At 22.1% G+C, this 16,030-nt stretch overlaps 1 protein-coding gene across 1 annotated transcript; it reads left to right on the forward strand.

The window, feature by feature from the left end:
* The first annotated feature begins 291 nt into the window (after positions 1–291).
* LOC129615262 (uncharacterized) lies at positions 292–7,167 on the forward strand. The gene is made up of 3 exons (XM_055530381.1): positions 292–845; positions 5,084–6,321; positions 6,451–7,167. Exons 2-3 carry the CDS (start codon positions 5,901–5,903, stop codon positions 7,053–7,055), a joined length of 1,026 nt encoding a protein of 341 aa, XP_055386356.1. The 5' UTR covers positions 292–845; positions 5,084–5,900; the 3' UTR covers positions 7,056–7,167.
* Positions 7,168–16,030: the final 8,863 nt, after the last annotated feature.

Raw genomic sequence — 16,030 nt, forward strand, 5'->3', positions numbered from 1 at the left:
TTCCCTTGCTTTTCATTCTTTTGTTGTCTAATGTTACTATATTATGTACTTACTGTCATATAAGTGCTCTATAGTTTGCTTTCTGTTGCATTAAATTTAAAGAAAAAAAAAATTTTTAAAGAATGCTTTTCATTGTTATCATCACATATTTTGCTTTTGTTTTGTTGTTTTTGTTTTTCTTCAATTTTCATTACATTTACTTTTATACATTTAACTTTGTACTCTATATTATAGAATACTGTTAAGCGTGAAAATGAAAAACAACAATATTATAAGAAAACAAAACAAAAATAAAAAGATAGGAAACAAAAAAATATCAAAACAAAACGGAATTTCCAATTGACGAGCAGAACAGCCAGCCGGCAATATCGCCGTACCATAATTTTTTGATAAAGAAAAAAAAAATGTTTTTTTTTTTCTTCACTCTAAATCCACTTTTATAAGCTAGAGTATAAAGTCTGTTTTGATTTAGTCGCTATTTAAATCTCAGTGATGAAAGAAGTAAAAAATTAAATACAATGAAATATTTTAAATCATATAAAAAAAATTAAAAACAACAATAAAACAAAAATTTAATTAATCTACTAAGACAATAAAAGATAGTGAGAAAAAAAGTGCAAAATTGTGAATTAAAATTAAAACAAGAGAAAAAAAAGCAAAAGAGAATAAAAAGAGAGCCTGTTTTTTTTTATTTTTAATTCAACATTCTTTTTTTAATTTATTTTAAAAATATATAAAAATTTTAAATAAATTTCTAAAAAAAAAAATAGAAAATAGAAATTATTTAAAAAAAAATATAAAAAATAGTTAAATTTATAAAATAAATATCTACTATTCTATTTAAGGTAATTAGTAAAAACAATTAAAATTTTTAATATTTATAAATTATAGCTACTAATTAGTTCTAGAATAAAAGAAAAAAAAATAATCTAATTAAAATGTTTAAAAAATCATATGGTATATTTAAAATATATATATGCATGTATATATATATGTATATGTATATGCATGTATTTTAATTTTATTTTCAATTTAGAAATTATTTTTACTAACTTATTATGGACACGAGAATATCTAAAGTTTATCTATATGCATGTTTTGCACCAAAAAAAAAAGAAATTTCTAATTTTAACTTTAATTTTATCTCTGTAAAAATTTGATAATTTTTTTTTAAATAAATTTATATAAGATAATTAAATCAACAATAAGTGAATATATTTTACTGAAATAAATGTCATAATTAATTATTTAATTGTATATAAAAAGTTTATGTAAGAGAACTCAACATGTGCAGAACACTCAAATGTGAAAAATTAATTAAAATTAAAAAAAAATAATAAGAAGTCTCTCAAAAGATAATCATTTAAAATATGAAAACATGAATATGGATAATATAATTGCAATTATGCAAATTGTGATTGACGTCAAACCATGTGTCACGACTAATCAAAAAACGCTTCTCGCCAAATCGTATAGTGGAACGATTTTTATCAAAATAAATTAGAATATAATTTGCAAATGATTAGAAATTCCAAGAATTTTATACATAATTATGTGGTGATAAGGCGAAATTGTCTAAGTCAATTTAAAACAAAATTGATTCTTCGTATTCAAATGAAACTTTTCAAGAAAATTGGATAAAATTATTGTTTTTCCAAAATCATACTAGAATTTATAAAATCTGGTTGAATTTCAAAAAGTCTTTAAATCAATCATTTCTTTCTAGAAGCTTTTTTTATTTTAACATTGTCTTATTGTAAGTAACAAATTTATTTATTAATAACTTCCCTAAAGCTCAAATTTGGCTTAAAACTCTAATATCAAATTAAATTTAAAATTTTGTAAGAAAGTTAGAAACGTACAATGTAGAAAACAAGTAAATATAAACGTACCTTAGTATTTTAGTTTTTTTTTTTTAATATACTTAATTGTACGTTTTTCTCACTTAATATGAATTTTTATTTGAATAATTTTTATTATATAACATAGTTATGGTAATCATTTTTAACTATAACCTAAACCTAACCTACATAATATTTTTTATTTCATACCATAAGTATGAAGTCAAAAATTTTTCAAATTATTGTTAAATTTTGGTTAAAAACATTTTAGACCTATAAGTATTTGAATGATTCCCATATGTAAATATAATATAAAAATAAATAACCTTATGTTTGAAATTCAAATTAATTTTTTACTACAACGCATGCAATTAAAATTATTTTACCGAGGGAATTACAAATGTTTGCAAAGGCGCTGTATATAAAATTAAATATGATTATTTTATTTTACTTCCCATCTAACTGAATTCTATAGTATACGTATATTTAATTGTAAATTGGTAGCACATGTAGTTGTAGGTACACTTATAGAATTATTAAATAATAAGTATCTATAACATATAATTATTTTGTACATTGCATATCCCTGTTAATCGTAAATTATATTTTATCTATGTTATTAAAAAAAAAAAAATGTCTAAACATCATATGTCATATGCAAATGCATTTACGTAACGTAAGGTGTACTTTGAGAAACTGGTTATAAAAAGTAATTTTGCAATTAATCTGGTTAAAATTCTGACGGCCGTTTATAGACACAAACCAAGTTCTAATTCTAAAAATAAAATGCACTTCAATTTTATTGTCTTATAAGAAAATTAAAGAAAAGAATGACATTCTCTATATATACTAATAAAATTTTATTTGACACATTTTTCAGAAAAGCGTCTGCGTACTTTTGCAAATACAATTTTGATTTTATATTACTAATGTATATAAAAGCTACTTAGTATATGTGTTACAAAATTACATCGACTACTCAATCAAATTATTGCACGTGTAATATAAAATTTATGTTTTTTTTTTTACGCCACAATTGAATGTGTGTTATAAACCAAACAGCAACATTTACAAACACATAAGTTTTAGCCAAATATTTAAAGCGGATGTTCATACTTGATAACATTATAAGTATATTTACATTTTTTATGTATATTTTTTTGTTTTTCTTTTTTTAAATAAAAATAAATGTTCGTTTGTGCTATTGAAACTATATGAAAATAATTTCACTATAAAATCTTTTTGTTAAAAAATTAACTATAGAAATTATTGGTCGCACAAAGAAATTTCTCAAATATTGTACAATTAATTTTAATAATTTTTTTTAAATTATTATTTCAAAGCTTTGCTTCCAATTAAAAAATTTTTTAATTAAAGAAAATATTTTATCAAAAAATCCTTTGTCAAGTGAAATCAAAACAACATGCGGCTAATTAAAGAGTTTATTAATAAAATAGTAGTAATTTACAATAAAAAGTATTTACATAATCAATAAATTTTGATTTCATTAAATATTTTGATAGTTTCTATTATAATATTAGGCTGGACTCTCTTAACAATTATAGTAAATAACATAATAAAATTAAATTTTAATTGAATGCAATTATGCTGACACACACACTTTGATGTATTTTCTTATCCGTATTTTATGAAGTGCATTTTATAAGATTTTGTGAAATTTACAGTTAATCTTTTGTATAACTTCAAGATTAGGTAACTTATTTAAAATGGAAACGTTTTATGAAATTGTAAAAATTATGAAATAAAAAGATTTAGGTTTCTTAGTATATCTTAGTATATTACAAGTATGTAATTCAAAAATATAAAAAAAAATTCTTCATTGTATTAAATTAATTCTTAAGAAATCAAAGCATTCTTTAATATTTCAAAATCCTTAATTCTCTCATTTCTTAAGTAACAATAGCAAATACTTTTTTTTTATTAATCGAACCGAAAATTCGAAATTATGATTCAAAAAATACTTCATATAGTTTGGATAAATCAAGCGGAAATTTTTAAGCTAACTATGCATATGTAGTCCTACTAGGATTTATCACATATCTTACTCCAAAATAGAGTAAAATTTGGAAGTCAATCATTTCATTCATATATGAAGATCTAAAATTTCAAATTTTCACAAAATTTCGCTTCTTTACCAAATTAAATAAATAATATGTTAAATGTTAGTGTTAGTTAACTAATATTGTGAATAACTGAAAACGACCACGTTTCAGTATTGGAAAAATAATTATTTAATATTTTAAAAGTAATGAAGGCATTATGTCTTCAATACTTTTAAAATATAAAAATATTTTAAATATAAAATTTCTAATAGTATACCCTTACTATAACCAAAAAATTTTAAATATTATTAAATTGGATGTGGTGCATTAAAGCTAATAACTCGTAAAATTTAAAAAAAAACATATTTTTTCACACTATACACTATGTGTAACAAGTAAAATGTATTTAATAAAATTAATTTAAATAAAATAACCAAATTTACTAATTCAAATAAACTTCGTATATTATATGGAAGTAGCGATTCGAAACATAAGCAAAGTAATGAAGTAATTAAAAGAAGTTTAATTTAATTAAATAAATGTCGCGTACATTATAAATTATATATGCACATATTGTGTATATCTTATACAAAAATAATAAATCATAATGAATATTTAATGTATAAAAATAATTTTAATATAAAAATTATACAAATAATATTTGGTACTTTATATACATATATGCCCTATTATTCAAAATCCTGAACTTATATGTACACATTTATATTTGTTATACACGCATATAATACAATTTAATTTAAAACAAAATATAAATGAAAATTAATTAACATACCTATATCACACTTGTATACATTTTCATATTATAAAAGTAATCATAACACACTATTATAATAATAAAAGTTGAAATTTATTAATTATCATAAAATTTATTACATTCTATTGTTGTTATTATTATTGCATATAATAATTTCATATTTAAAATTATTAAGCGTTAACAATATTTTCTATATAATGTGTATTTTTACTTATGTTATACTTATATTTTAATATACACATTCAATAATAAAATATTTCTCAAACTAAATATATTTATAATTATTACACTTGCATATACATACATTATATATGTATATGTACAAATTTGCATAAATATTCATATACATAAATATATTAAAAATATAATAATAATAATAATTTTATATTAACATTTATTTCCAGGATATTTAATTGGATGATAATTATCTTAAAATAACCAGTAACAAGCTATATATAGTGTATATCGTTATCAGTATATACAGAATATATATATATGCATACATAAATTGTTTATCACGCTGCTAAAATTTGTAAACATAAAAGGAAAAGAGAAGAAAAATTAACCTATATTTTCACGACAAAAATAATATCGAATTTTTCGTATAAGATCCTTGCAAAAATATATATATTCATCAATATTTAAAAGAAGTTCGAATATAATCTGTTATATGCAAGCATACGTGTATGAATGTTTATTAAATCGAAAAAATTATAACATAGAACAAGATTATACGTTGGAAGGAAGACAAACAAAAGAAAAGAAGGATATTCTGACATACATAAATAAAAATATAAGAACATAATTTAGGAAGAAAAAAATATAAATCAAAATAAATTTGCCATCAACAAAAATAAATTAAATTCATTAAAACTTGTTAAATAATTTATGAGATTTTCCCACTTTACTTTTTAAATCTTTTCAATTTTTTTCTGCTACTTTGGAAGTTGAATCTCAATTAATTTAATATTATTTGTTAAATAAATACAAAAATTAGGGTATAATATCAAAAAGTATAGTTATACATATCCACAATCAGTGATTTACATACATATACATTACGTATGTGTATAACAAATAATTATTATAAAACAGCAACAGTTTTATAATTAAAATCAACAGTATAATAATATTCAAATTAGAACTTAATAATAATAATAATTATAATTATAAAATAAGAAATTAAGAACATCATATCCATCCTATATAATAAAATTTACAATGTCTTCTTATACATTTACATTAGCAGCTCTTCTATTATCATTAACATTATTTAATAATTTAAATTTATATGCAAATGCTAAAAATGTATATTCACCATGTGGTGCATATATTAAAGATCAATCAATTATTGAACCATTTTTTGAAATTTATAAATTAAATGGTATTAGAATATCAATACCAATGTTAGATTTTGGTATGAAAAGTTTTAAATTTCATGCTAATATAAATGAATTAATATCATTAGATGAACCTGGTACAATAAATGGTGAAGCAAAATATTCAAAATATACAAATCAATGGAATATATATTTAGAAAATCATAACCTTAATGTTGGAGATCGAATAAATTATTGGTATGAAATAAATATAAATGATACAACAAAAAGATATCAAAAAGTTATGCCGTATATTGTACAATGTAAGTATATAAAATCATATTCATTAAATTTTTAATAATTACCTATGACAAATTATCAATTATAATAACATTTAATTACCTAATAACGTCTGTATTAATAATGCCTTCCTAACAATGTTTATATTTCAGATTTAATACCAGTGCCACCAAATTTTCATAGTTATCATGAATCACCAGAAATTATTACAACCACACTAAGTACCCCAATTGAATATGAAAGAACAACTACTAGACCAACATGTTCGATTCATTGTAATACCGATGAAATTAGAAAACTCCAAAATGAAATTTCTTTTCTTAGAAACGAATTAAATAAAGTACAACAAGATTTTATTGTAATAACACAAGAAATAGATACACTCAAAAAGAAAATTCAATATGAAAATATTGATGAAAATATTGATAATGAATCTACAGAATTATTATTGACAAGTAAAAAACCATTTCCATATAATAATGCTATCGATGATGTTAGATTTATAATATCGGAAAAATTACATCAATCTAATTTAGAATTAAAAATTGTTCAAGCTAGATATACCCGTTGTGGTATTTTATTTGAAATGATATCACCAAATGTAAAACGATTCTTATTATCACAGGCACAGAAAAATTTTTCAAAAAATTACCATATACAAATTAAGGAACCAAGTGAAGTTAATAATTGTATTGATGATAAAACAGCTGAAGATGAAAATGATGAAGATATTTCAATTCATTCTCGTATTGATTAGGAATAAATTTTAGAAATATATATTATATAAGTATATATAAATAGTATTTATTTTATTATATAAGTTAATAATTATAAGTAAAATTAAAAAAAATTAATTCTAAAGTTTGTTATATATTTTTTTTATTCGTTTATTTTATAGTATCCTATATATTTACGAAATTTTCAGTGCAACAATAAGAAAAAAAACTGTACTCATATGCTGACATTAAACGATAATTGACATGACGAACTGACATTAAACAATAATTATAATAATGATTTCAGTTAAAAAATGAGCTGATTTATGACTTCTATAAGATCTTTAAGTAAAAATTATATACTTTCTAACAGTGGCTTCTTAATTCAAAAGAAATTTCATTATATTTCAGAAACTACTCAGATAAAATTAGAATATCCAATTCATAGCCAATAAAATTAGAATATCAAAAATCATAATTAGAAGTAAGAACTCAATTATAACAACAAAACTATGAGTTCTTGCGACAGAGCCGATTACATCGTCCTATTATTTAATGTTTCCAAAAAAAAAAAACAAAATAAACCACCATTTGAGTAGTTCCTAATTTGTTTCCAAATTAATTTATTTGCGTTTGCAGAAATGTTCATTCCTTTTTTAAGACTCCTCCGTATTTAAAAATATTGAATAAAAAATTTTGAGCTTGATGTGTTGTTTTGCAATAGTCATAAGTCATTCATAAAATTTCATTATCTGTAAAGAAATCATATTTGTCATACATTTAAATTGACTTTATGTATATCCTGTTTTTTCAATATTTATTCAGTAAGATATTGCTCCTCCATTTTATATTGAATAAAATTTTAATTTCAGAAGTAGCTAATTTGATGTTTAGAGGATTGTATTACTTTTCGCTAATACTTTAACAAAACTACTGCAGCAAATTTTTAAAAATATTCGAATTTCAACTATTTTCAAATTTAAAAAATATGATGAAGGGATTTAGCCTATTAAATATAACAAATCAATCTTATGTACATATTTAGTTTTGATGCTTCAACTATTTTATCTATGGTCATCCGTATATGTAATCAAAAGTATCGTTTTAAAAACGCTTTAATTTTGAATTTTAAATTATCAATATCTTTTTAATATTTTTTACTCTGAAAACAATATAGTTTATATAAATGTTATACATACTTATGTATATATATTAAGTAACACATCACGTATGTAAAATCGCAACACAATCAATAAAGATAGTATGATGAACACAAAAAATAATATTTTCTTGGAACATAAAAAATAAGTTCACTATAAACAAAATCGGTGACCTTCTCAGAATATATTTTGTAAACAAAACAAAATCGCAGCTCACACAAACAATTATTGTATATGTGATTGAAGTTATTAGTCATGATTTTCTTTTTATTACTCGTATAACAATTCAAAATATCTTTTTCTTATAAAACAGAAATTTTTTTAACGGGGATCACCTAAAACCAGACAATTAAAATTTGATGACGTTATAACCAATACGAAATGAAATGGAATCACCAATAAAAAACGTCATTTTCAATTCAAACTAAAGATGTCGTAATAGTGTTATATGAAAATTAAAAATCACAAATCTTTACATGAGAAGAGCTTTTGAGAGAAAAAAGAAAAAAACTCTTGCATCACAGTATATTGGTCTATTATAAAAAATGTGTATACATAGATATACTCGTATTCACAGAAAATGGGAATTAAATCAAGTTTTAAACTCGTTTATTCGATGAAATAACAAAAATTCATACTTTAATACGTTTTGATTCTCACTTAATATGAATGATTAGAATGCCGTAAATTATATTGTAATAAAAAAAATTGGAAAGCAAAGTTCAATCCAAAATTTTCAATTTGCTAAAATTTCTTAATAAGAAAGAAACTAGTTATCTTACCATAATTTATTCTGATGTTCACAAAAGTAAAATTATAGCAAAGGTTCTGAATATAATAAGTATACTATAACAAAGGTCCTGAATTCTTATGTTATGTAAAAATATTATGAATATTTTTTGCAATACCTAGTGAACAAGCATTAGTATATTTCCTAACATGTACTGTTTTATAAAATGGGATGAGCTCCTGTTAACATTTTGTTAATATCGTGTAATTAAACTTACCTTTTGTTAAACTTACTTCATACAAAACTGTTTACAACTTATTATATAGTTGCTGGGACATAACACAAAATTATTCGTACAGATTTGTATGACAGCTATTTTTTAGAACTTATGCAAGTTTACGCAATAAAGTTTATTAATTAAAGAGATATAGGCAGTATATATAGGTGTTTTGGAATTTTATCGCAGCTATTCGAATCGCTGCTTCCATCGAGCTTAAATTAAATAGTGATCCTGCTAATACTACTACAAAAATTTGTGGAAATTTGATTCAGCTGGCATTAAGCTAGGCGAATGGATAGACAAAAAGCTATACCGAATGCGAAACTGATCGAGAATATGTTATATACCGAAATTGAATTTTATAGTGTTACAAACGTTGTGGTTTATTTAAAATGTCCTTCTAGTATAAAAATGAACTTTGCAGTCTTTATACACATGTTGTACACACGCGTAACTAATTAAATTATTACGAAATAAAAGTCATAAAGAAACTTTTTACACGTTCCAAAATTGTTATTGAAAAATTTTTATTACAAAAGAGTTATTTTAAGAAAATACTCAAATATTTAATGAGAAAAAAATATTGAAACGTTTAAACTTTTCTCTAATTGAATTTAAAACAGAATGAGTATGTCTGTCTTGATTAAGAATGAGCGAAATGAGCAAAACCGAAATATACGAGTAAGTATATAACTTGTTTGAGTGAAGTGCTTTGAATTATTTTTTTATTAACAATAAATTAAGTGAATTATGTAGACTATATTGTTTTTAATTGAAAATTTAATATAACAGATATTATTAGTTGTTGACTGTAATGTTTAATTATATTTATTAAAAATTTAATTGAAAAATATGTCGACCTTCTGTTAATACAGTATAAACTTGTTTTATTTTCATTTTAATATAATATAATATTTTTACAGTTAAAATAATATAATAATTATAGTGTTGCCACTTTGGTATTAACGCTAAGTAGCATGTAACACAATTACTACAAACAAATGACAGACATTTGCAATAATTATTCAATTGGATAAAAAATAAAATTGTCATTGTTTAAAAAACAAGTGAATAAACAAGTGTTTTCGTATTATATTTATAAATGTGCTGTTACAAACTTAGGTAATTTCAAATCTATGTTATCTTGGCACACAAATACACAATATTTAATATTTCACGAGAAATTTTATTGAATGATGCAATTACGCTGAATTCACATTAGGTGGTTTGATTCTCCGAAGGAAAAAGTAAATTCTCATAACTAAATAATAAAAAATTTTTGTAAATTTTTGTAAAAATCTCAAAGAAGAAGAAAAAGCGAAATATTTTAAATTAATTTTGATTTTTATTAAAATTTCATAGTAAGTATAGGTTATATTGTTTGTTTTTTTGAAAATTTTTTAAAATTACAACTTTCTAGGCTGAAGCATCTTTACATTCGACTTTTATTTGTATAAGGAGATCTTTTATAGGAAGTGATCGTAAAGTATTAAAAATACCCTGTGTTAAATTCAGGGCATCTGTTATCAAAAAAAAAATCGATTTATTCATCTGTTACAAAAATTATTGTTATAGACGCATATTTTTAAAATTAAACCGTCTCATAAAGCTTTGCAACGAATTTTTAATTACATTCATATATGGTGTTATACGTGATAGCACACTAACTAAAATTCAAATGAAAGTTTCTCCATACAATTAAATTTTTTTCATTACAGTCAGTTTTTTTTTGATAGTTTTTAATTAAATTAATTATTGGTTAACTTAAAAAATATAATTAAAATAAAAAAATTTCATTATGATTTTTATCACAGTTTCCTTTCAAATTATCTACTTTAATTAATATAAAAAAATTATTTGATTTTTGTTTTTGTTAATTTTCTTGCAATTATACTATACAAATTTTAATAAAAAAATATGCAATAATGCAAAAATAAAGAAAAAATAAAACAAGAGTTCCTAGCTTTTCGGGGACATTAATTTAATTTTCAAACATTTTAAGACCCATTTCAATTAATTATCTAAATATTTATTATATTTAAAAATAATAATAAATAGTCATTGAACATTGGTATGAGTTCGAACTGGTAAAAAAATGGAAAACCAATTTTGATATAAAAAGAAAATTAGGTTTCGATATTCATAAGCTTCTTCAAAACTGTTAACGAACCCAAGAAAAACGATTTAAAGCTACAACTTAAAGCATAAATTATCAAAAAAATTTGAAAAACTAATCAACACCATAAGTACACAAACATTCCAATGCATTTTGTTGCAATTACAACACATTTATCAATACTTCCATATGGAATTAAACAAAAAACTTGAAATATTACACTCCCGTAAGGCAATGTGCCGTGTTAATTAATACGAAAAATTCTAATTCTTCCTCATGTTGTCGAATTATTTGAATAATAAATTAATAACTATAGCAGTCAAAGAGTAATTTAATATTTTGAACTTTAAAAGAAACTTAAAGTATAAAATACTGAGTTTGGTAACCCACACATAATTTGACTCAAAATATTCATTATTAATTTACTTTAACTGCAATATTAACAATTCAAAGAACAGAGTGAATATTTTTATTCTGCCGATTTTTTCACATTTTTATACAATTACACTTTTCTTTTTTTGGTATGCATATATACACAATTTGTAATTATACGAGTATGTGTGTATTTTATTCTCATTTCATATTCCTTAATTAACTAATTAGTACAAAATTTTTGGTATTGTAATCACATATCCTTTTATGCTATAAACATTAATTTTTTCATTTTTGTTTTACTCTTTCTATCTCTCTCCCACTCTTTAATATAATTATATTTTTTTTATGTGTATTTGGTCCTACATCCACCTACTTATTAAGTTTAGTTCACTTTAACATATAATTTTCCTTTATTTTGTTCTTAATTTTGATAATCAAAGGAAAAAAAAAAGTTTTGTGGTAGGAAAAAATGTGTAATTTTTTTTTTTTTCATTTTCTTTTTCAAACAAGACAGGAGCCTGAACAGCATCATTTCCTATTAAACTAAAATAGCTTATCACACATCTGAGTTAAGAAAGGAAAAAACTTAAAAGAAAATAAAGTTGAAACAACTTCTCTTCTTCTTTTCTTCGAAAACATTTTGTATGAAAAATTCTGTTTTTGTACAAGAATTTTATATCTTTGCTCTTTAAAATAATGAATTTTAAAATTTTTCAAAACAAGAATAGCAAAAAAGGAAAGTAAAAGGAAAATAATTTAGTTTGATGCATAAAGTTATCTTTTAAAAAATAGTTCGGGTCAAAAGTTATAAGCTAATAATAAAAGTTAAAAAAAATTTTCTTAAACTCAGTACGAAACCGCATTATGGTTGAAACTCTTATAGCTAAAAATTCAATCTCGAAAATACAAACCTATTCGAGTTTATAAAATATTTTCTCAATTATCTTACAAATTTATGAGAACAAAGATATAAGTCAAAATATAGAGTCACAAGTTTGCTTTTATTACTATTATATTTTAATATGAAGCTTTTCTGCAACAAAAATACTTGTAGAATAGTTCTATACCAACGTTTTTTAACCTTCGACAATAACTTACAGTCGGCTATAAAACTTTTAAAATCCGGAAGTCGAAAGTTTTATTTTTGAGTTATGTCGTTATTCTTCCCAATGTGCGTGTTATGAAAAGGAATGACCCTCGAAGTTTCTTTAACTTAAAATTTCTCTTTAAATCGAACTTAATATTTATATAAGCCTTTTACATTCTAACAAATTTTTAACAGAGTAATTTTGTTAATTGCTGTAAATAATAGGAGTAGTATATTGAAATTATAATACTACATATTTCTATTATTGTAATAATACTATATATTTAAATTAGTACAACGACAACTTAATTTTCAAGTGATCAAAACTATATTTTACATTCCGATTCCTTGAGCATGAATTTTATGCTCAAGGAATTTAAAAACTTGCTACCAAAAAAAATTTTCCTTACAATCACATATTTGTTAGTTTGTACACAAACCATATAGAAATTTGAATATGGCTCTTCTATGATGTAAAAGCAAGTTAATCCTATTATTTACATATATTTAATAAAGATAATTCAAATTGACCCAGTCTAAAAAAAAACTTTATATTTAAAACATTTTTATATACAAATACATGTAATTACAACAGTTACAAAAATTTTTTTTGCGCAGCTTTCATGTTAACTTGTTCAAATCATTAAACTTTTTGCACAATGTTATTAACTTAATGTTTCCTTCACAGGATATCTTTTCGAATTTATATATATAATTATATTAATGATAATGCTTGTATAAATATGTAAATATATATAGACGTAATGTAAACAATATTCTTTAATAGGTAACTTTAATTCAGTTACATGTGTGTGTGTAAAGGGTGTACTTAAATTCAAGTAGTTTCTGAATGTAATATATTTTAAGGATGTTTAAAAATCAAACAAACTAACCAGAAATTTTTATTTGTTGCAGCGTCACTATTTATTTTTTTATTTTAATAACAATATTGTTTACGGCCAAAAAAAATTCGCAAGATATTTTAAGAAATTTAAACTAAAACAAGAGATTAAGGTGAATTTTTATGAATTTATGTTGTTAGTAATTTTTTCGAATCTATTTAACTATAAACAAATTTTAAATTTGAGATGCTGTCACTCGAACAATATCGTATCGTTGGAATTATTTTTGAAATTGAGTGTTAGATTAGGGTATAGAAAACTTACAGAGACTTATACTTTCTAAATGAAAAATTTAATTTTTTGCAAATAGAATCCCAAAGTATTTCCAAATGATCGTATCAAATACCTATAAAAAAGGACAGAAGTCAACAAATCATGACATTCAATCCAAAAGAATGTCAAAATATCTTTTCAATCAAAAACTCTAATTTCTTTTTAATTTCCAAAACTATTTCTTCAGTAAATTTTTGGGACAGCCTGCAAAAACTATTATATAGGAAACATTGATAATGATGAAAATTAAAGGATAATAATTATCCTTAATGGGTAACAGAATATATGTGCTATATAAAATTACAAACAAATGTTATCAATGCATAAATTACACACTTACACATACTATTAAAAAAAAAAATTAACAAGGAACAGGATGTCTTAAAATAAAATCTAATTTAATTTTGTGGTTTTTTTTTTCAAGGGGCTACTGCTTTTTCCATTTTTACCTTTTTTTTTTCTTTTGTAACTTAAAACATATATTGGTTTTTCTGTTTTTTTTTTTTATTTGTGTAAAATAATTGAAAATTTTGTTAATTTTTAATTGAAGATAAAAACAAAAATAAATTGCAATCTTTTTATGAAACCATAAAGAGAGCTAATTTAAGGATATTGGTTTAAAATTTTTTTCAAAAGCACAAAAAAACATGGTAAGTGTAAAAAAGAATAACAAAATTTAATATTTATTAACAACATTTAAAAGTTAATTGTTCCAAAAAATATTGTTATTTGCTTCTCGCTCGAATCATTGCCTTTCGAAAGTTTAAATTTTAAAGTGAACACAGTTTTTTAAAATAAAATTTATTTAATTTTTTTTAACTACTAACAGCATTAAAATTTACTTTTTTTTGGAGAATAATTTTTTAAAAATTGTTAAAAGCAATTAATTAAACAACTGAAATTTACAATCAACTCAAAAATAAACATTAATTTTTATTTTAAAATTTAAGTTGTTCAACCAAAAGTCTAATGATTTTAATTAATTCTTCAACGCGCTACTTATAGCTAAAAATCTACACATTAATTTTAGTAATGCATGTTATAAATTATGATCAATGTTAATGTTATTCGTACACAATAAGTTCTAACGTATTTTTAAAATAACAAAACTTTTACATTGTTCTTGTTTACTACTTTTTTCTGTGAATGAGTTCAGAAATTTTAAAGACAAACTTTTACAAACAAATCTTCTTATTTCTTAAAACCTACATACAAAATTTCGTTTTCTACTATAACCAGAAAATGATTGCCAATATCATTAATTGACATTATAAGCCAATTAGTGTGAATATAATTAAAATTGTTAGAATTATTTATTTTTGTACATGCATGATAAAGTAAAATATACTATTATAAGCTTCCTACATACACACTCGTATATGTAGTGGAAATTATTATAAAAAGAATATATTTTAAAGTAGCTTAGCAACAAATATTCTTTTCAAGCAAGAAGTTACGCCCTTATAATTATCCCATTTATGTATATTAAATTAAAATCCTTACATGAAAATTACATTAAATTAATAATGTATACATGCGTATACATTAATGTATAATAAAAATCTCTATGAGATTATTCCATGAAGACCTAAAATTAGAGGATTTTTTAAAAGCTTTACTAAATATTTTATTCTAAATTAATATTTGAAAATGATACATTATCAGTTTTTTCTTCTTTTTTTCTGGTTTATTGTTATTCTCATTATTTGGTTTTATCCCAATTTAAGTTCTATTTGTTTATGTCATTTCCAAAGAGATCAAGTATGTCACATTTTTCTTATGTATTTTTTTTTTTAACTTCTTAAATACGCCTTCTTTACACTTACTTTTCTCGCCAAAAACATATTTTAATTTTATATCTAACTGCAATAATATTAAATGTTTCAATACATGTATGTGTGTGCGCGTATAAAATGTAGCCTTTCAAAAAAAAACATGCCTATATAAATTTTTCAATCAAATCCTTCTTTCATTAACAGAATAAGAACTTTAACCATGTGTGTATGTACATATTATATATGTACTATACTCGTATAAGAAAGGCAAAATGACAATAAAATAAAATTAAAGAAAAAAAAAACAGTTGAAAAAAA

This window comes from Condylostylus longicornis, unplaced genomic scaffold (assembly GCF_029603195.1).
Source record: "Condylostylus longicornis isolate FDR11 unplaced genomic scaffold, ASM2960319v2 ptg000135l, whole genome shotgun sequence".
Taxonomy (NCBI): Eukaryota; Metazoa; Arthropoda; class Insecta; order Diptera; family Dolichopodidae; genus Condylostylus; species Condylostylus longicornis.

What these genes read in the sequence shown, in the direction of transcription:
- LOC129615262 (XM_055530381.1), top strand. Translation starts at nt 5,901, where the DNA reads ATGTCTTCTTATACATTTACATTAGCAGCTCTTCTATTATCATTAACA. An exon ending in TATGCCGTATATTGTACAAT is followed by an intron (nt 6,322 to 6,450) that starts GTAAGTATATAA and finishes TTTATATTTCAG; the next exon opens with ATTTAATACCAGTGCCACCA.